We start from the raw sequence: 22,951 nt of genomic DNA, 5'->3' as shown, positions 1-22,951 counted from the left end.
ATATATCAACGGTATGTTGAATCTAGCTCCAAGAAAACTGTGTAGCTTGCAATAATCAATCCTACCCTTCTGGCTAATAATCAGACACTATTTTGTCTAAAAGCTGCACAAACCCCCATGCTTTTCCACGCCATTCATACTTTTTTTTGACTGTATAAAGCAACGCTACTCAAACAAAATTTTGCAAATGCTAAGGAAGAGGAGAAATGGTAAGATCTGAATGTTAAGTGGTTTTAATGATCTTTTAAAATTCACTTCCCCAGCTACTCTCTGTATGGTTTATTTACTGAGTCATTTCTAATGTGCAACACACCTGGGTTCTGCACACAGCATAGATAAATCACCATGTTTTAGGGAGCTGTAAGAAGATTAAAGAGGGAAAAAGCTGGTCATTATGAAAGAAACAGGTTCAGTGCATTTTATTTTTTAAGCATGATACTGTGAAAAATGACTGGAATATTTCCAGAGTGAAAGAAATCAGGCAGGCGTCTAAAATTACAGGTAATGGTGTGCATGGAGGCTGCCACATGATTAGGGTATTCTTTTGCCTCATAAACCGAGGAAAATGTGTTAAAATGAAGTACTATAAAAAGGTGATTTATGAGAAGTTAGGGAGATATTCTTGAGCTTTGACTTTAAAATGTTATTTTTATATCCACCAAGATTTCATTTTAATCTGTCTTTATGACAGACTAGATTTATTGGAGCCCAAGTTTATAGGGCTTGGTAAAACAGACCTTTTTAGGTGCAACAACCTGTAGAGATGTTTTTTCAATAGACCAGGCAGTTCATCTCCACAGATGGGGTCCACCAAGTAATGCTCCCACCCGATTGTGCTTCGAGCTGACAGGCTGGCATCTCCACTAACCTCACCTTATGTCCACAAGAAAAATTTTGGCACAGCTGGTACAATAACCATGGGCATCCTGCTGCTGCCATCAGGGGCAGGGCCTGTTGAATAGGGCACTGGGAAAGGAAATAGCTGGGAAATATCTGGCTGCTTCAGTTAGACTCTTCCCAGGATAAGATGCCACGCTGCTGAAGGTAAGGGTTGAGGGGGACAAATGGAAGGAGAAGGTGCTCGCATCAGACTGACAGGAGCACAGCTGGATGGCTCCAGGTCAGCTAATCTTTAAAAATAAGTGGGATTGAAATAAAGCAGCCAAGCAGATTAGTGTTGGCTGTTGGGGCTGCCTGTACTGGCGAAGGGTAGAGTAGAAACATCTCTGGAGTCGTTCATGGGCTGGACCCTGTCTGGATGCACAACTCTACAGAGAGGTCAGATTAAAAGGAAAAGTGAATAACCTGCATTATGTACAGCTCAAAGTGAACATTATGCAAGGTGTTAGGAGAATAGGTGCTTGGTTCACTGGCGATGGTTATGTACATGGTTTAGAAAAAAACCAAACCACACCATTTATCTTGTGTTAGACAATTTGCTTTCATAAAAACCCTCCTAACCAAGGGAGAGAAAAATGTTATCACTGTAGCTGGCATGAAGAGCCACAGCTACGGCTGAGGGTGTTGAAACTCTTCCATTAAAAAGGTTCTTTTTCAGTTACCTATAATTGAAATTTTTCAGGCTGAAATTTTCCAGGTCTAATCATAGCCCAAGGGTGAAGTAAAAACATTTCATTGGTAGCTGCTGAGTGCTCAGCACTTCTGAAAACCAGGTCATTCATTTAGATGTCTTAATATATACTTAAGAGCTGATTTTAAACACCTCTTTTTGAACATATTGGCCTTTCAGCCTATCTTTTTCACCCACTTATCAGTGTTTAATTTATGTTGATTTGCACAGCTCCCCTGTATTTGAAATGCTCTATCTTTCAGTTTATCTCTTCTCAATCATTTATGTTTTTAGGACATCAGATTTTTCCATGGTGAGAACTACAGCTGGCCAAACAGGAATTTTATATCCATTATGCTTTACAGGCAGGATACTTAAAGGATTCTGGGTTGCACAAAGTGAGTTTTTAGGGCTAGACCCTAGCCAGGCATATACCTAATTCTGCTTTTGCCATCAGCCCCCCAGCTGACTGAATCTGACTCCATTTCAGAGAATGTAGAAAAATAGTGACTTGCTTTAAATGGCACTCCCACCGGAGCACAGACTTTGGTGAACACCTGGAAATAATTAATTGCTACTTTATTTTTAAAATTAATTAGCATATGATGTAATTTAGTTGACCTTCAAATGAAAATTCAGTTCTTATTAAGTGCTAATGAATTAAAATCAGCATATTGTGCACAGAAACTTTGCTATGATTGCATAATGGGGAGTTCATTTGTCACCTGTACTAAATCCAGCTCCTTTTTTTTCATTTTTCTACCAGAAAGCCCTATCAATAAATCAGGTTAAATAGTAATTGGTAGGGCAGGTAACTGAGATGAAGATGCAGAATACTCTTTCTCTCTCTCTCTCTCTCTCTCTCTCTCTCTCTCTCTCTCTCTCACACACACACACACACATTCATTCGTATGCACACATTTTTAAAAAAAAAAAAAAGAATCAATCACAGGTTCAAACCAATTCACAGCTATATACAATACGGTCCATTTAAAATTAGTTTGTAGTCCCAGCACAATCTTGTATGGACAGGCACACTAGACTGAGTGCAGCCTGTCTGATACGTGTTTTATCTGCTGCATAAACATTAATGACTTTAATCACTTTGTTCTGCCCTTACACTTCATAAAGAGAAGCATCTCTAACTTGAAATACGCTGTATATAAAGGATCTACTTCCATATGCACAGTAATGAAGCGCTACGAAGGTGCTGCCTAGAGATGTCAGCTCTCCCCCAAGAGCTAATAGTTATGCATGCAAGTTTTCAAGGGTAAAATCGCAACATTTCTTTGCAGCATTTCCAGACAGTGGAAATAGAAACTTGGCACAGACTGAAATAAGACAATACCTCCACAGCATAACATCAAACATCTTGATATGCTTGGAATAGGACTCTTCTGTTTTGGTGCTTTTTCTTTTTTTTCCTGAGGACAGACAGAGCAGTCAAAAAATTCAGTCTGCTCAAAGGTGACATGTAAACTGGGCCCATGGACCTTTTTTTCTGGACAGTGTCTCTTCTACTGTGAATAACAGAAGAGATATACTTTCACATTACTATAAGATTTTTAATCTCACTTTAGGTTGTAATTTTAATTGGAACCCCTCAAAACACGGTTCTTGAAATGTTCCATGCACTTATCATGAAACATCCCTTTTCATGTTACCATCCTTCCCCTTTTCCTTAAAAAAATACTGATAAAGATGACTCAGGTAAGATAAAAATACTAGAACTTCATGGTAGCAGAGATGCATGTGCTCTGTTTTGAGTATCACCGCATTTTTTGAGTGATAAATAACTATTTAAATGTGTTTGCTACATTCTAATCCCAGAAACACGAGAAAAAATAAGCAGAAAAATCACTAGTTGACTCTACTTGGAGTCAAAATACTTGTTTTGGTACACTCACCCGAACTGACATTTGAAAGACTGCTGTACTTCCGTAGAAGGCTTGGAAACCTCCTATTCCGAGTGATTTAAACTATGCATTTTGGAAATATGTAGCCTAGACTTATTTGCCACAAATCTCCTTTCACAGTAATTAAGTGGAAGGACTAGAAAACCATCATTTCTTTAAATGCTTTGCATCCAGTTCATTTAGTTGAAGATAAACTACAGAAATGAGTATGTTCCAGAACCTGGCAGGTTTTAGCTGTGTTAACTCAGTGGGCAAACAAATTGAAGGCTGAAATTTATTTCAGGAGCAGCAGGTGTTTTCAGAAATGCCAGGATTTTGTAAAAGTGCCATTTCCCGAGCGGTAGCTAGTATTAATTTTAAAACAACTCAAAATCTAGAATCTGAAAAGTTGAAAATCTCCTAATGGAAATAAGGATTAAAACCACAGCCTGGTGGGCACGGCGGCCTCATCATTCAAAATTCTTGGTCACATTTAAAAAGCTAGCAGGCAAACCCTCAAACATGTTCTTTTCCCCACCATTCCTTTTTTTCTACTTGTACGAGTTTACAATCAAAATATATGGAGGAGATTCGGTCTCACTCCTTTTTGCCTACCAGATGCTTTCCATCTTACTTTTGAGGAAAGGTAGGACATCAAAGAGAAACTGCCCTTTGGATTTCTCAGGGCACTATCTCTTCTGTTAACCTCTCAAGATAAGAGGGGAAAACACTATACTCTTAGCACATTGTAGGAAAAGCAAGACCTACAGTATCAAGATGGCTGCTTTCCTGAGAAGAGAGAACTAATACAATGCATCAAAAAACTCGAGTGGTTACATGTTGAGATGGCCGCTGAAAAGCATATCAGAAGACGCTGGTTACGTAGTCAGGAACAAGCACTCTAAGCAACACTAAAATGTTGGAATCTTCAGTAAGTCCACAGACAGCCCTCCCAAAAAATTCAAACCCAAAGCCTCACCGTGACCCTCACATTACGAAACATAAAAAACACATCTGATGGGGGATCTTACAGACACAGGATACATAAACAGCTCAAATGTCAGCAAAAAAAGAGAAAAGAATGGCAGGCAATGACCAACTATACTGAGGCTGAATCCATCACTACTTCTGCCTTCCACTAGACTTGCCATGACTTTAATCTGTGAAGATATCAAAAGCAAAAGCCAGTGCTCCAGCAAGGGTTTGTGGTTTTTTGGCTTTTTTTTCCCCCTGCAGGATCAATCAATCAATCAGTTAAGAGAGCACTTAAATCAACCTGCAGAAGGCTTTGAACTTATAATCAGGTAAGTATGTGGGCTCTCTAGCATGTGTCTTTGGAACAAAAGGGCAAGATCTCACACCCTGTCACACTTATCTAGAAAAATGAGAAAAGAGTCAAGCAGTGATGCTGAATTAAACATTAAATCTTCTAAAATAAATAAGTTAATGGACGTTAATAATTATGTTATCTCAGTAAAATGCATTAAAATTTTCTATTAGTCTTTCTTGAAGGCTGTACTGATGGACTGTATTTATTATAGATAGCATAACTCCTGTTTTGAATTACCAGTAGCGAACATTTTATAAATCACTCAGGCTTTTTCCTGATGTAGCCCCACAAGAATGCCAAAAACTGTAGACTGGCAAAAGCAATTAATAGTGTGATATTATAAGAGTATCAAAACCAGTATGTCTATGCACTGGTTCCTATCTGTAAACCAACAGCTCCACAGGAAGAATCTCAGCTTGAAACATTTAAATTAGATCATCTCTCTTTCTTGTTTCCTAAACTCCCTGTCATTTGGCCCCGTGACACTTTTAAATATTTATCACAAACTAAATGATCTGAGTGCCCAGCACAGTCTGCACAAGATAAACATTACTTTCTCCTTCTCAGTTATGACTTCATCTCCTCCTGTCTCCTCTTGATGTGTTTATAGCTATTGTGTTTTTCTTTTTCCGTCAGGAGAGCGCTGAATAGGGAGCTAATATTGCCAAGATACATGTGCATGCTTAACTTTACGCCTGTGAGTTGCCCCAGTGAAAGCCCAAGCTTTGGGCTTATTTCTGATATGTCATATATGATATTTTAGTATTACCTCTATAACAAGGGGACTTAGGAATTCACAGCATCTCTCCAACCAGCACAACAGCTGGTGTCAAGTACTTCATTACAAAGACTTTTGTAAATGAAAATCCAAGGATTTACCTATTTCTGAATTGTTTAACTGTGATTTTGGCAATTTCCAGACAAAGGAAAATAAGGCTTTATGAAATGTCCTCCTGGGACTGGATATTTTGAAACACAATTTACAACCTGTACCTTTATCTTCACTCAGCTCTGTTTCTTCTGATGATGATAGGCTGGCTACAGCTGAAGGTTTCGTCTCATCTGTAAGAACCAAGGAAAATAAAGAGAAGTTATTCATTAGACAGCAAACTGATGAACCACTTTACTGAAAAAAAGCCTTATGCCTTATTGAGGCAAGATACTAGACCTGAATTTGATTTAATTGGCTTACATCCATCCATTCACATTGCATTCGCCAGTCATTACTGGTCTGATTGCCCTCCTGAAGCCAGGGTTAAACTTACATTACGATACGACCAGATCAAGTCTATATTCCAATTTTTCATAAGACAGAGAGAGGAACAGCTATCAGCTTCATGGGTAGGCTGGTGTTTCTCTTTGCTTTGAGATTCCTTTTTTCAATTAATCCATCTATTTTGAGAAAAAACAATTACGCCATTCTTAACTTTAATCATGTCCATGAATCCCATTGGAATCAAAACGATTCCATCCAAATGCTTTCCTGAAAATAGAAGCTTTCATGAATCAGGCCTGAAATTTACCAAGTTCCTGAAAAACTGTGGCTTGGAGTTTCTTAATGGTAGAGCATGCAAGTAAAACTACCACAGATAAAACTATTATCTGTATTTAACAGAGCTTTTAAACTTTCACTGTTGCTTTTTCTTGGCAATTTTTATCGTTCTAAAACCTTTATAAGCCTTTGTTTTTATTTCTAGCCTTTCATTTCTTTCAAAAGACTTGCCTCTGATGATTCTGAGAAAATTTTTTTCCTAATATAGTCATCAAGTATTTTTAACTAGCTTGAAACAAGAGCTCTGAACCACCTGCCATTTTGTTTTTCCACGTGTTAACTGTGAAGTTCACTGATGATAGACTGGAGGCCAGACTTTAAAAAACCATACAGTAATAGCAAAAAAATTTCAGGCCAGTCTTTGTACACTATAAACTGGCTTTTTCATTACTGTATAATAAGAGTATATAAATCTTCATGTAATGGACTGGGTAAGAATACTGTCTCTATTTTTTCTCCCACATTTTCTTTCACATAATTTCTGATTTGTCACAGTCGGATGAAGGTTATGCCTTTTGGTTTAATAAATACAAATAAGAACTTTAACATTTGATGGGATTGCTCCTTACAGTGGTCATTCATAGTGATTAGAAATGTTTTAGGCATACAACCACGTATCTTAGAAAATCAGGTAATTTCCTACTGCCAAGAAAAGGCTCAGAAGCAGCAATCTCAAAGTTCCTGATGATGTTTTGTCTCCACAATGAGTGGAGTGGAAAGCAGCAGCAACTCATTAGCTGAATGTAACTGACTCAAGGTAATTGTACACCTCTCTGTTCTTGTCACTATGTGAACCAGTAGGGATAAACGTTAAGCCAAATAATTTTTTCCTGTAACACTCTGTGCCTGTGGCCGAGGAGGTGATTCATGGACTATGCGTAGGCACAATGCTATCTTTAGGCATGTACCTAAAATGTGTTCCTAAAGTATGACATTTTCTTGATCTGGGACCTAAAATGTCTGGATCTTTTCTCTGACGCTCTTCATGAGAGTAACAAAACATGACTACAAATACGAGATAGCAAAAGAATGTACATCATGACTGATAAACCAGCTCTGACAGCTCGTAACGCAACAAGCCATAATGATGGGTTTGGGAGAAACGCAATGCATTTAAGACACCTCCAGTAGCAAAGTAATAATTCAGAGAAGTAGATATTCCTTAATTCTCCTGGGAAAAATGAAATGTCTCTCATTCAATCGAACTGTTTTGCAAATCTAAATACCAGGGAAATACACACCCCATCAGAGTGAATATAGCTGACAAGCACAATGAGCTGTATTTGGCATCTGTAGACAGTAGTATAACCGGGCACCTCCGCAGCTGGAGCTAGGAGCTCCTAGCAGTACTAGCTCTTAGGGGAGCTAGCAGCGAAGCAGTATTTGGTACGGTTAAAAGTTCAATATTGCTTGGGCAAAGATATCCCCCCGCCTAGTCAGAGATTCAAAACAGACTCTAGATTCACACAGAGAAACTCATGCCTCCCTTCTCCCTGGTCACCTTTGCCTGTTTAAAATATGACTAGCATAAAAGTGAAAAATCCAGGAAAGAAAACCTGGTTGTCCTCCAGCGCTTACAAAATATCAATGCATAGTTATCTTGGGTAGGATAAAGCACCTAGATCCGAAGCTTGCTTAGGTCCAATCTTTTTTATTTTGTAATACCGTGTGCCTAGGCTTCACCTCCCACTGCTTGCCCCAGGCAAGGACATAAAGAAGAGGTGATAAAGAGGACATGGAACACAGAAGGACTTCAAGTACTTGGGAACAGCATCAGCTGTTAACATCTAGTTGCCAAAGACTGACCTGTGGAGCACAGAGAGAAATGCTGCACTTCCACATCACAGTGCCCAGTGCATAGGACAAAAAGAAGGACCCTCATCAAATGAATTCCTCACCTGCAAACATCCACAATGCAGAAAGCAAACCAGATAACTCAAGAATCTAGGTCTTTTAAATATTTTTTGCTGCATTTACTGGCTGGCCTTCTTCAGCTCAATCTTCCACATATTGAAAGCAATCTTCCACTTTGACTAAAACAAAAAAATTCTGAAGAAAACTGTTTCATGCTCTCTGAATTAAGTATGTGTAAGCAGCATCCTGCACTACAATGAGGAAAAAAAACCCCAACCAGACAAAAAAAAAGCATTGTGTTACATGTAATACTACACTAAAAGAAATCCTTAAGAAATAAGGGGATTTACAGACATTTTGATTGTCACTTCAGCTCTTTTGATAATGGATTAATTGTAGTTGTCTTTTGTGTTGAAGAGAGTTGGGTAGGATGAAAAATACAACCATAAACAAAAAAAAATAATAGAAAATCTGTTGTGAACAGAGTGACGTATTTTAAAATATTGAACTGACTATAATTTATAAGCATGCCATCTACAAAACCCACTGCTTGTGAACTCTGACATTCATGCGCAGTATATGCAATAACTTTCTGTGAGGATTTAAATCTTCATAACCCCGAGACTTGTGTAGACAATTTATTAAAACTTGAAAATACCCTTTAAAATCTTCAGAAGTACAGTTTTCATCAAAGGAAGTCTGTTTCCTTCTTCTCCAAATTTTCTTTTCCCCCCTTTCTATTCTGTGCAGAGGGCTACTCTGTTGTAGGTAAGGGAAATTTTTTTTTTTTCTAGTTAGAGGATTAGCTAGAGGTAGTCCACCTTAAAGGGAGAATGTAGAGCTGGTAAACTAAAGAGGGAAGTCTGCATTCTTCCACTACAATACATTCATTCATAATGAATGGGGTTGCAGTCTCTAATGGGAGAATTGCCCAAGACCTGTGCTAATCTGGTGAAAATGTACAAACACTCTCCGTCAATGGCATTGACTAAGGTTACTTTCCACCAAGGTGGACAAAACCTCACAAAGTCCTTTAAGAAACTCGGCACAAACCTGTTTCTCGGCTCTGGGCCTCAGTTTCTTCAGCATTTTGCTTCTCCTCTGTGCTTTTACCACCTATCAAGGAAAACACATAAAAATTCTTTATGATAGATCTTTTTTTTAATTGGTAACAGCAGCAGCAATATTAATTGGAACCAATTCAGTGCAAACTGCTAATTTACAGCAAGGTGCTGTGATGAAAGGGGAGAGAAATAAAGGTAAATGAAAAAACTTGCAAACACAACCAGTTACATTTAAAAGTCACATTTTCACATCTCAAGTTGAGGAAGGGAGGTTAAAGATTTTATCTCAATAGGCACTCTGGAAATAACTGTGTACCAAATAAAGGCACGTTTCCCTAAACACTGTTTGCAATAGATGAAATCGTTGCTTGATCTTAGTCCATGTATTTTATAAAGATTTTTTTCTAGTTATTTTCCTCCAGTAACATTCCCACAAGATCCTTGAGGTGGCTGTGTTTCTGACTTGCAGAACCTACTTTAATGCTTATGAAAGGTAAGAACAGGAGAGGAAGAGTCACTCAAACTTCATTTTAAAGCGAAAGGCACACCAACACTTAGCATAAAGTATAAAAAACCCATCACAAATGACTGCAAAGAAAAGAGCAAAATAAACCAAAGTAAGATTGCTAGGATTGAAAGTATTTTTCCCCCTTTTACATTCATGTTCATTCCAAATTTTCTCCACTACTTTGCATTCACATTCCTTATCCATTTTCTTCCCTCCAGCTCCCTTTTGGAAGGCAGGTAGCAAACAGCGAACTACCACCGAGAAAAGTAATACCCTGGGGAATGTCTGTGGACATAAGATCAAGCTCTCTTAACCTGTGCTTGGCCCAATTAGAAATATATCGGGAAGTCTGTATTTTCAACAATGGAGAAGGCTCCTTTAGCTTCGTAATAATATTAGAGGCTGCAGTGCAGCATGCTGGATCAGATACGATGGCTACACTCCCTCTTTTCCAGCATGGCGATATAGACGGTGAGAACAGCTGAGTACCAGCCTTAATGAGGCATTTAAAAAACTGACTGCTTGAACATATACACTGGGAGAAAGGAAATTCATTCCCAGGCCTGTAAATGGCTTGATAACGATACACATATTTTTTTGCTGTGATCTTTTCTGGCTCCTGGGTTTTTCTGATTACAGCTTCTCTAAAGCAACATGGTTAAAGTTCCTTGTGCCACCACCTTACTTTTACTTAACACAAGGAGTCTGTTGAAGAGAACAGCAGTAGCCCAAATGCAATTAGGTGGATGGAAGAAAAACAGAGAAAGTGCTGGTTTTCAGCAGGAAATGTACATCTGGTGGTATGCCGCATTCAGCGAATACTTAAAAGGCTGAGGTTTGACGTTCTCCCACTTATCCAGCAGATGGGACTAGCGGAGAAGTATTTCCAGGCTGACCCTGCACAGAGCTGCTCTCAGGAGGAGGAGATGGAGCAGGGGTTTGACACCTCACCTGAGAGGGGAGAGGTGGGCAAGGAACGGCTCCTGGCCATCAGCAGGGACTCGGGCCTCCTGCCTGCTTGGAAACTCTTTGTACCAGTTTTAACCAGCCTTAATGGATGACTAGCTATAGTGATTTCTTAGCACATTACTGAGCTCTAACCTGTAAAAAATTGCATTACATGGATGACCAAAATGGCTTGATAAAACCAGCTGGGTTTTTCCTTCCTCCGCTTGAAATCAAAAAGTATTATTTTCAAAATCAGTGTTCTGCCTGTCCACACACAATAGGAAGACCACACGCAAACCAGAAAGTTAGCTGTACTAGAAGAGAAACTTTTCTCTCCCCCTCCCCTTTTCTTTTAAAACATGGGCTTGCAACTTCACAAGCTTTGCAGCAAGCAATTAATAAATGAGGAAAAAAATCTCTTTGCATCACCAGGATGTATTTCAAAGGATAAAGTCACCTAGCTCAGGAGCTGCAGAAAGGAACAGTATGTTCAGACAATCCTATAACACAACTGTGCAGTGACACTTGAAAAATCTTTACCATTAGGTCAGATCCAAAGAGAATATTGCATCACTGCGAAACAAGTGGTGCCAAAGCATAAAGAATTTCATTATGGCCAAGTGCAACATGTTTTGTTTTGTGTAGAAAGACTTTACATTCAGAAAAAGGAGGTCAGGCATAAATGGTAACTACTGATACATCACCAAAAATAATTTCAGCAATTACCTTACTGCATCCAGAACATAAAACTACTTTTCCAGACGATATTGTTTCTACATCCATTACAATATGTATGATTATAACCATGGGTTATTTGTCTAAAACCAGATATTTCAAGGATTCATTCATGTTTATCACCAAGGGACTACATGTCTTGTTAAAGTCACTTGCTCAGAGCAAACTTAAACTACAAAAGAAAGTTTAAATGATCATCTGATTCATCAGATTATCAGATAGAACATGTATTCATCAGTACGCTTTCTGAATCTTGAGTCTATTATTTCACTGGAGATTCACTGTTTAAAACGGGTATAACAGAATGATAATTACAGCACTATATATTGGATTCTCAACATGTTTTCCACCTAACACTTAATTTCGTTTCTCTAGAAAGAAAAATGTAAAAGACTTTAAGCAAAAGCTTCACCTCTTGTACTCTGACCCAATCCAACAGACTGACTGGATCGTGGCACGAAAATTAATCTCGATCAGCATATTGAAAGTATGTGTTGTGCCTGCCAAGTGACTTCGATAAAGAAAACACTAAAAAATTAAGAGTGGACAAGTGATCCTCAAGTAAATGACTTGCAGAAGGAAGGGTTAAGCTCTGTTTGGCCTGGAGAATCCTTTGTCTCAGGAGAAAGGGAAGAAGCAGAGTATAAATACAGTGATAAGAAAGAAAACTATGGGGTGGAGAAGCGACTAATCCCAAAGTGTTTGACGAACAGTTCTTTCAGTTTTTTTTAAAAACACTTCTAATGAGCCTTTTGCCAAGTGTCTTCTACTGATGAAGAGTATTTCTGTAATTACTGCTCTCCATTGGAGCTGGGTGCAGAGCAAATGGAAAGACTTTAAGCAGCACATGCTCAAAGCAAAAAGCTGAAAATGTATTTTACAAGAGTAGCAAGCTAGTTTTTCACCATATTTTTAAGTCATCCCTGGCTCTCCTTTTCTCTAGGCAGAAAATCCAGACCCAGTGCATTTCCCTTGAGTCCTTCCCATGACATTACTAATAATAAAAATGTCTTTTCCACTGGATGGCTTCTACAGCATCTGCCATCCTTCTCTTTCAACTATTGCAGCAACTGGCGATTGAATTTCCTTTAGGTGAAAGCTGTCCTCACAATATCTGCTTTTCTATTATACTAGTAATTGAACAGCAATCTGTCACTCACTCCAAAGGAGATAGCAAAAGTGGTGAACGACATGTCGTGTCATTTTAGGCCAGTAAATGTAAATTATTTTGAGCCACATCACAAGACAAATGGGAACATCTGTTTCTTTTCCCTGGCATGGCAGTCAGTTGAAAAAACAGGAGTTTGAGAATTACAGTAGCACCGTACAAACAAAATAAGCACATCAGACACTAAAATACCTACTTCTGGCTATATATTTTGCTTTCTCTTGCCAAGTTGACTACTGCCTGATAGGCGCTTGCTCTCTTCTCTTGGCCTTTTTCTTTGAGATCAGCAAGAAAATTACCCCCCAGATGATATATACCCTTATTTATATTTGGTAGAAAACAGGCTAAACAGTGATCAATCAGCACACTCAGCAAGCTGGCAGAGCAAGCGACACTTCTAACTAAACTAGAAAACCGGATACTCTGTGAGTGCCTGCCCACTTTACGTTAAGGAGAGGTATTTAGCATGCACAGTGATATCCCAGCTGCAGCAGCAGCCCCAAAATGAAGCACATGATATGATAAATAATAAGCCAGCAGTCAGATGGGAGAGAGCTGGGACAAGATCCTTCCGAAAAGTCCAGAGGACAAACTCTCAGCAGCAGCACCAGAGCAGGTTTTAGTATTCTTCCCATTTTCCCTGTGAGACCCTGGAAGCACATGGCTTTTTACATCCTTCACTATTCTTGAAACAAACATGGCAAATCAAAAATATTAATAGCCTGCTGGCCCTTGGCTCTTCCCATTTCAGAGCTGAATAAATGCCAGGTTCACTCATACACCTACTCCTCTTCAGCAGTACCTTTCTTCACAAGCAGTCAGCGATGCAGTTAGAGCTGAGGCAAAAGTCAGTATCTTAAAAAACGGTGCAAAAAGACACCTCAAAAATCAGTGAAAAAAAAAAGCCATTTTCCAGAAGAAAACAGAATTACAGATAACATATTTTTAGTTAAAGGAAGAAATTCTGCATAACCAGTACAAACCAATCTACTTCTACCCCTCCAACACAGATTTTATTAATATAAAATTGTTTTCACTACTGAGAAAGCTGTACATGTATCATCTGTGTGTCAAGAGAGTAAGGTTTTTTCAAACAACCTCCTCCTTCCTGGAGTAGAAATAAAAGAGATGGAGAGACAGTGCCTCCGGCTTACATCTCGTTTGCCACTCTTGCATGTCTTTGTACACACCATATCCCTTGAGTGCCAGGTTTGACCCTGTTACATCCCTGCAAGGCTCTTGCGATGCAAGTCTGGGTGCATCCTCTGGTTCTCTGGGTGGCCAGCGACTGTGCATTTTTCCCGTGGTCTGGCTTGAGAATGTCTCTTCAAGCTGGGCCACACTTCAATGACAAATGCAAATACAAACCAAGATCTGGCAGATAAAGGATTCCAGTTCTGAATTATCTTTTTTACGGCACAAAAATATTGCCACGGTAATCACGCTAATGATATGAAGGTCCTTCTAGGATAACAGGGAAACTAATTAATGAGAAAATTAAAAATACAGGCCTTGATCTTACAGCTGTTACATTCTGCACACATGAGTAGATATGCTGACTTCAGTGAAACTCCTAAAATGTGAGAAGAAAGCACACATATATCCATATACACACTCAAGATCATAGAGCCTGCAATCATTTTCAGACTATTCCAGATTCAAAATGATATTTGACATAAACTAAGCAGCACATACACACAAAGGCCATTATTGTAGAACTACAAATGCATTAAAATGAACCATTAGGGTGGTGGCCTGAGGTTACTGAACATTTTCAGTTTGCATTTTAATTTCTTTTAATTAAATTACGATTTAGGTCAGTTTTAATCACTACTTGTATATAACCCCTTTGGGGTAAATTTTAAGAAGGGTTAGTAAAGAGTTATCTGCAGTAATTGTTTAATGGAGTTATGAGACTTCTTCCCTCTTTGATGCTTCAACAATTTTCCTCACTGCAGATGCAGACCTGAATATGCTGCCATCAATGCACCCAGCCTAGCGAAGTTGTCAGCATAATAAATAACAGGTTTTCATTTTCATGCAGCATTTTGTCAGGGATTGTCGAGGAGTGTGGGAAAAGAATGAGAAAACTGTAGCTCATGGGGATTATCTCAGAGGTTAAAAATAACGCTATTGTATGTTACCTATTTAACGTCCTGAGAAATATAGAAGCCTAATCTAAAGCCTCTGAGGTCACTAGGCATGTTCCCCTTGCCTCAGTCGTCCGTGGATCACAAGGCAAGCAACTCATTATACCTTTCCTGGCTAGGAAAGAACCAGGCTACAACAGCTACAGCATCAAATAAGGTGCTTGGAAGTCACAAGCACTCAGATTTGTCCCAACCCACCTCACATATAACATTGCCATCCAGAGGGACCTTAACAGGCTGGAGGGGTGGGTCTGTGCAAACCCCATGAAGTTCAACAAGGCCAAGGGCAAGGTCCTGCACATGGGTCAGGGCAAACCCAATCACAAATCCAGGCTGGGCGAGGAGTGGATTGAGAGCAGCCCTGCAGAGAAGGACTTGGGGGTATCGGTGGATGGAAAACTCATTATGAGCCAGAATGTGCGCTCACAGCCCAGAAAGCCAACCGTGTCCTGGGCTGCATCCAGAGAAGTGTGGGCAGCAGGTCGAGGGAGGGGATTCTCCCCCTCTACTTCATTCTCGTGAGAACCCCCCTGCAGTGCTGTGTCCAGCTCTGGGGCCCCAAAATGAGAAGGACACGGACCTGCTTGAGCGGCTCCAGAAGAGGCCACAAATACTGGAGGACTGGAGAACCTCCCCTGCGAGGACAGGCTGAGAGAGTTGGGGGTGTTCAGCCTGGAGAAGAGAAGGCTCTGGGGAGACCTTATAGCTGCCTCCCAGTACTGAATGGGGGCTACAGGAAAGCTGGGGAGAGACTCTTTATCAGGGAGGGTAGGGATAGGAAGAAGGGTAATGGTTTTAAGCTGAAGGAGGGTAGGTTTAGATTAGATATTGGGAATAAATCTCTACTGTGAGGGTGGGTGAGGCACTGGAGCAGGTTTCCCAGAGAAGCTGTGGCTGCCCCCTCCCTGGCTGGGTTCAAGGCCAGGCTGGACGGGGCTTTGAGCAACCTGGGCTAGTGGAAGGTGTCCCTGCCCATGGCAGGGGGGTGTAACTAGATGACCTTTAAGGTCCCTTCCAACATAAAGCATTCTATGGTTCTACAATCGCTGGGAATGTTGTGCTGGGCTGGTTTTTCACTGGGTCTAATTCTTCCCTCTGACACACAGTGTGATTCCAATTTTGCAATAAAGGTGCCTGGCAAGAGACATCTAAAATTTCATTGCCAAAGATGCTGATCATCACTATTTCTGACAATCTGCAAGTGCGACTATTTGAAACAGATGAAAGCAGACATCTCCTGGAAGCTTGCACTGTCCAACATAACTAGAATATGGACATTGCTCCCTAGACATCATATGAAGCCTGTACAGGGGATAAAGATGTAATTGACATTTTGATGCAAAAAGTACACATGCTGTGCTGCACAAGTATTATCACTATTATCATAGTATACAAAAGCAGACAGAAATCACTCATGTGAGCTGATGCATGTTGAAGAGCAGGCTGAGGCAGATCTCAGAGCAGAATTGAGGCGCCCTACAGGCAGTCCTGTCTAAGAGAATGAAAGGGACCCCATACATGAAGGTGCACAGTATGACTGCAAATTTTATTTTTACTGTATGAATTTACTTTCCTGGTATGCCTAAGAGACAAGGTACTGCACACTGTTAAGGACTGCAGCACAGCTTATTTCCCAAGCCACAGCCAAAACAAAACATGAGGCTTATTTCAATTTTTTTGGCATACAGGTCACAGAATCACATGGTGTGGCAATGTAACAAAGTGAAGAAATGGACAGGGAAGCCACACAGGAGATCACACTTGTTAAAAATAGCATAAAACGTGAACCAAAGCATGCACTATTTTGCATCAATATTTCAAAATTAAGGGACTAAGCCCTGTCTTCTGCCCTGGACCTGAACAATCATGACGGTTTACTGTTATTCACATCATGGTTAGAAATGAATTCCTTGACAGATGAGTCCCCTGCAGGTACGCTGGTTTGTCACTGTGTATAATTCTCCTCTGACAACATTGCATTAGTCACTTTAGTAACTTAGTATTTTGCACCTTAGCTCATCTCAGGAGAAAGAAAATCTACTCTGAAGCATCTAGTGTGAAAACAGAACTGCAGCTGTTTGCCTGGTGTGGTTTACACACATGTACATTCAGCTGCTAAAAGAAACCCTAATGGGTAAACGGTCAACACAACAGGACTGCATGTCACCTGCAGAGGACAAAATGAGCTGCATTTTCAAAGCTGTCTCGTGTAGCCACTGCACGGCAATTTAATGAAACAGTAGAAGCCACTTCAGCAATGAAAAGGATCTTCTAAGAAGGGTTTGCTTGGAGAGCAAATACAAATAAAAATACAGATAACGTCCTGTTTTTCTCCTGGCTAAGTGGAAGGTGATCACCCGATATTCTAAGAGCTGTAATCAGTCAAGACAGATGGTGGACTTCAAAACAGAAGTGAAAAAAGAAGCTATCAACCAAAGTGGATAGGGGTTAATAGCATCACTTCAAATATAACCAATCTGCATTAAGGTGAAAATTTCACAGACATGTTTGATACACATGCTTCCCAGGGTGTTTCTTCTGTAGTACTTCATCTTAATTTAAAATTTTATTTAAGGATTTGGTTTGGTGGCAAAAATAATACAGTAACTTCTAAGCTATCTTAATAAGAAGTAGCACTTTTAAGGCTGAATAAGAGAGTGTGTGTTTTTGAAGTATAATTATGTGTCTAGATGTTCATTTTTAGTACATTATGAGTGGAGCAGAGATTTACTGACAAATATTACTGCCCTGTGGGATGCAAAGAAGAAATGTAGCTCTAATTTCTCAAATGATAGAAGACTTGTTTGCTATAAACCAAGGAACATTTGAAAACTAATCAGAAGTCAAATCTAGCTAATATTAATCCACACCTTAAAGACTGAGACCATCAGGCCTGAATAGTATTAGAAGGTCCTTAGAAAAGATGCTTGGAACAATACTTTGAACATACTTTGCCAAGTAATGGTAAAACACAGAGCAGCTGTTGTATGCGCCCACCCACCCCAGCCCCAGGGGAGGATTAAGCCCACCTCAGAGGAAAGCAGCACAAGTCAAGCACTGTTGACTTTTGTGCATGCATACACTATATCCCTCTCTATGAAGCTAGGGAGTGAGCAGCAAAGCCGCAAAATCTATGGTATATAAAGGAAAACCAGGAAGGGGAAGTCTTACATTAATCTCACAATTAAAGGACTAAGCCATAAAATGAGTTTGATTTTCTACTTCCAAGACTATGCATTTTTTGTCATTGGACAAAAATGTTTTGGGAGAAGGAGTTGAGGAGTGAGGGTGTATCCCTCTTGATGAGCATCCTACCTAATTGCTGTGACCTGCTGAACCAATGAGTTCCCAAGATAGGATGCGACTCCATTTCACCTCATTTCTACTGTGTACTCCAATGGCTAGATTGACATCTCTCATGGCCAGAGTGTCCACTGAGCAAGGCAGGAGCCTGGTGGTGAGCCTCAGACTCCTGACACTGTCGAGCAACATTTCAGACATTTGATGTTGCCCTTGAAAGCCAAGGGGTTGATAGTGTGATGACCCCATCAGGCAAAGGAACCAACTCTACCAACTATCTTAAAGGTGATTTGTGTTCATTCTGACCTTCCTCGCTTGGCTTATCCATCAAACTGTTCTCCTTCCCACCAAGTGAACAGAAAGTAGACAAAGTTCATCCCCAATGAGCAATTCCAACACACCAGCTCCTTGCACATACACTGAGACTCAGCTAAGGTGATTGCATGAGACCAACAACCTATTAATCCATCAGAAAGAATCTGGTCATTCATTTTGGGAGAACCTTATGAGAAAAGCTGGAGCAAGACAACTTCCAGAGGTCTAGTCTCTTGAAGGAGGGAAAGGAGGATCCTGACCTCAGAAGGCACAGAACCAGCTTTTGCCACATGGACTGATCATCTTTCTCCAGAAGGAGGAGAAAGATCAGGCATTTGAACCGCTGTTATTAGATGTATTAGTCATCTTTGATACTATATTGATCACCTGCAGACCATGGTGGGAATGGATGGGGCAGCTCTTGGGCAGGCTCCATTTTATATCTGAGAAATCCCATAAGGCAGGAAAGGGCAAAGAGTTTTGCTTCTCCCAGTATCAAGAAAATCTATAGCTCACGCCTCGCCATTCAGTACATAGAGAAGGACATCTGGGGAGGTAGCTAAGAGAGATAAGGAACATTTTAAACTTTTGTTTTGTTAGGCTTGTAAAAATTGTTTGCTTTTGCTTAGTGACAATCAGCAGGATGAGAAGAGGTGACCTGTGGCATTTGTGCTAACTCGTGGCTGCTATGATGTGACAAGTACTGCCATTTTGTATACGTAATTACTTTAGGATTGTGTTACGAAGTCACTGAAGTAAGATGTCCTAAGTTTTGTTTAAGTGCTGAACATATTTTTCTCACTTGAGACTTTACAATTACTCAATCACTGAGTGCACCTGACTGAGGGGAAAGGCAAAATTATCATTGGCTGATTTTACTCTCCCAGGATCAGGGAAAGGGGCGGGTGGGCAGGAGGGGGGGGGAGAAAATTACACTGCATGTTTGCACATGCCAAACATGAAATACTGCAGGGAACCTGGCAGTAAAGAATGTTTCTCCATGTATCCAGTCTATCCGTTTCCCCAGATAATCCATGCTGCAATGAAAAACTACCGAATACAACCATTGACAGGAGAATCTGCTATGCAGTTCACACTTGCTTTTCTCTATCAACGGTCTGAAGGCAGAGAACAATATATCTAATAGCATAATAACAGACACCATTAATACTTCAGAGGTTCAGTATAAAATTGCTTTCATTAGCATGTCAAGTGTTTATTTTAGCTTACTGCAAAACAAGCTCCTTACATAGAGCCACTTATTTGACTTTCCTTGATTGCAGAGAGGGTAATAATGAAGAAGCCTACTTTCCCTGATCTTCTGTGGAGATTTTTACATGCACTGAAAAGATATTGCTCCATTACCTCTAGCCAATGAACCAGCTTGGCATGCTGGAGAAAAATATTACAGCAGAAATATTACTGAACTCAGTGGAATAGTTTTTACACACTGCCACAAGGGCATGCATGAGGCTGTTAAAATACCAAGTTGTATTCCCATCTTCAGTCTAAAAGGACACTGACAACTATGCAGAGGAAAAAATATCTGGTTCCTTCTATGCCTCAGAGTATATTTCTTAAATATTTTCTATCTGGTCACATTACCAAGGGGAAAATAATAACTTATGTTAAGTGTAAGTATCTTTGGACTTGCTTTTATTGCTAAAAGCTATGGCTTGTGGGGATTTTTTGTTGTTTGTTTGCTGGTTTTTTTGTTTGTTTGGGCTGTTTTGGGTTTCTTTCAAACTGAGGTACCTAAAGCATGTGAACTATCCCAAAGTTAAAATATGCTTAACACAAAGCACTTCAGTTTTACCATGAGGAAAATTCAACAAAGTTGACCTCAGGCAGAGTTTGGCTTTATTGTGTTTTATTTGAGACTGTTTATATACATTAGCTACTTAGAAGTTCTTTTAAAAAGAAAAAGAGGAAAAAAAAAAAAGAAAAAGGCAGCTTTTTGGAAGTGAAGACAAACTCCTACCTAAATAAAGTTATTCAGACATGTAGTTCTGGTTCATGTCACATATTAACAGCTTTCATAATCTTCAAGGCTCACCATTAAAAGTTCTTTTAATTAGTCAAAACCAACAGCTAATAAATGGAACAGTAGAAACTAAACCCTGTTCTCAGCCAAATGTGTGCAAATCCCATTTACTTAAATGGAAATAGCTCACAGGTGTGTTACATTAGATTCTCACCACTCGGCAACTTTATAGGAATTTAGTGTCTGGAGCCTAACTGCTTGACTCCTCTTCAAAACAGAGGCATAGGTAATGCCACAGAAATCTGATCCAGGTTTCTTCCCCTGCCCCCCGCAGCAAACATTTTAATTACCTTTTTTTTCCCCCATCACAACAACCCTCAAGTCTAAATTTAGACTTTCAATTGTAAACGTTGCAGGCCTGATTCCTGCCTAAGCAGGAGTCCCTCACTGGCTAGATTAAATTCTGCAGCAATGTGTTACAGGCCTCAATTCTGCATCAGCAAAATCTACTGTATGGCATCAAATTCAAGGAGTTCAGGCATTTTACAGCTCAAGGGTAATGCAATCATTCTATTGCTATACTATTTAATTCCCTCTTCCAATGCATTTGTTTGTGCTCCACAAAGTGAACTGTAGGTCATCAGGAAACATTGACAAGCACAGTAAACTAGGAAACCATATCTACTAAGCCACAGAAATAGTTAGTAGAACAGCATCAGTTATTTTGCCAGTGGAGGGAAAACCTTACAGTATTGCAGCACTATTTTTTTCCCACTTTTTTTTTTTTTTTTTTTTTTTAAAGACGCTGATACAATGGAAGCTTTTAGTCACACTCCATATAAAAATGTATCATAAAAACTATTTTTTTTTCACCTCTTTAGGGATATGGAAAATGACACTGTGATCCCACACACTGTTTAGCCTCCATACAAATTGATATCTGGTTTGTCATCACTGAATTCTCTAATCCAAACATAAAACTGGTATTTTAATTTCAGCTGGGTTTAGTGCAGCATGAAAGGAAAGAGGACCAGTCAGGATGAGATTTCTTGGGTCCCCCCACACCTTCCAGGCGATGACAGCTATTGCTCTAAGTACTTGCCATTAACAACCAGTCACAATGTTAGTGACAGGATGTTACTAGCGGTTACTTAAAATGATAGATGTTAACATTTTTCTGCTCTTTATGACTCAACACTATACCCCAGTCAGAATATTTTAGGAGCTGAATGCACAGCACTAGGTCAAAATGATGAAGATCATGGAGCCACTGGTTGAGGTGCAGAATGAGATGTGTCATTTGAGGAACATTAGGTCAAAGAGAATCCATGATAAGGAACTGTCATAGATTAAAGATTAAGGTTCATCCTTTTAACTACTTCACATAAGGGGAATTCTCCAGCATTGGGTCATTTTGCTCTTTCACACATACGAGAACAACACGAAACTCTACACTCTGAAGATAAGTCTTTGATGTTAACATCTTTTAACAACTCTCCCAATGAGATACAGATTAAGAAAAGATACTTTGATCCTGATTTAGAACAATGTAGACCACATTTACCTCCGTACACATGGACAAGCTGCCCTGTGAAGCCTAAAGTACAGGAAAGCCCTCTTTCTACAGGAACAACACTGTAGGGATAATGTTAAGCACCTGTGACTTTCTGGAGTGGAAAAGGATACAGCAAAAATTCCTTGCAGAAAAGGAAAGCAAGAATGTTATTGCTCTGTGTTTTGCAGCAGGTAGCTGATTTACTTGACCAACTTAACCAACCAGACTGATCCAAGCCCTTCATAACATGCATTACACCGTGTATTATTAATCACACGAAGTCAGAACAGGTTAGAGATAAACCAGCTTCTATATCAGCAGTAATCAGTAGCTCATCACATAAAAATAGCATTTGTAATTCTGAATCTACCTTGAGATGACATACACTTCAGGAGAATTACAATCTCATGATCTAGGACAAAGGGAACTTTCCAGGGTGTGCAAACATTCTTAAATGAAAGTTTTCCAGTTCTTTCCCAAGAATTCAAAGCAAACCTTTCCCCCAAAATGCAAAATTGATTAATAGCTCTGAAAAGCTGTCAGACCACCTACCTTCAGCATCATCTTGCAGGTCCGCAGGCTGCTCTGCTTTGCTCTTTGTGGGAGATGGAGCTTGGCCTTTTTGTTCCAATCCTTCTTTAAACATTTAAAAAAACCCAACTTACATATATTATTTTGAAATAGTTTTATTGTTTCAAATATTACTATGTGTGATACCACAACTGTGAGTACATTTTATCTCAGCATTCGATTCAGTACCTGATGTCTATCTTTCCATTATTAAAATTAATTACTGCATCATCTGCTATAAAAGTCACAATAGGTGTCTTTCAGCCTAGGATGGACTTTCTCTAATTTTCACAGGACAGCAGTGAAGAAAGGTCATACTAAAATAACATACTTCTTCACAAGATCTTAATCTTTTCAGAAATAAAAAAGAATGTTTTAATTTGTAGTTTTTAAGATAATATATATTTTACTGCATCACAGAACTATGGAGAAATAATCTGAATGAAATTTTCT

At 39.5% G+C, this 22,951-nt stretch overlaps 1 protein-coding gene across 4 annotated transcripts in view; it reads right to left on the bottom strand.

Moving 5' to 3' along the window:
* Positions 1–22,951, bottom strand: part of MACROD2 (mono-ADP ribosylhydrolase 2) — an 890,001-nt gene that overhangs the window by 47,488 nt on the left and 819,562 nt on the right. For 2 of the 4 annotated variants that reach the window (XM_074917676.1, XM_074917836.1), the window contains exons 11-13: positions 22,481–22,564; positions 9,255–9,317; positions 5,789–5,857 (exon numbers count right to left, since the gene is read on the bottom strand). In XM_074917676.1, coding sequence (XP_074773777.1) covers positions 5,789–5,857; positions 9,255–9,317; positions 22,481–22,564 — 216 coding nt within the window. The remainder of the gene's footprint in view (positions 1–5,788; positions 5,858–9,254; positions 9,318–22,480; positions 22,565–22,951) is intronic. The other 2 variants (XM_074917770.1, XM_074917932.1) reach the window with 2 other exon arrangements.

Source organism: Athene noctua, chromosome 1 (assembly GCF_965140245.1).
Source record: "Athene noctua chromosome 1, bAthNoc1.hap1.1, whole genome shotgun sequence".
Lineage (NCBI taxonomy): Eukaryota > Metazoa > Chordata > Aves > Strigiformes > Strigidae > Athene > Athene noctua.
Note: the sequence above shows the minus strand (reverse complement) of the source record. Positions and strands in the feature narration are given on the sequence as shown.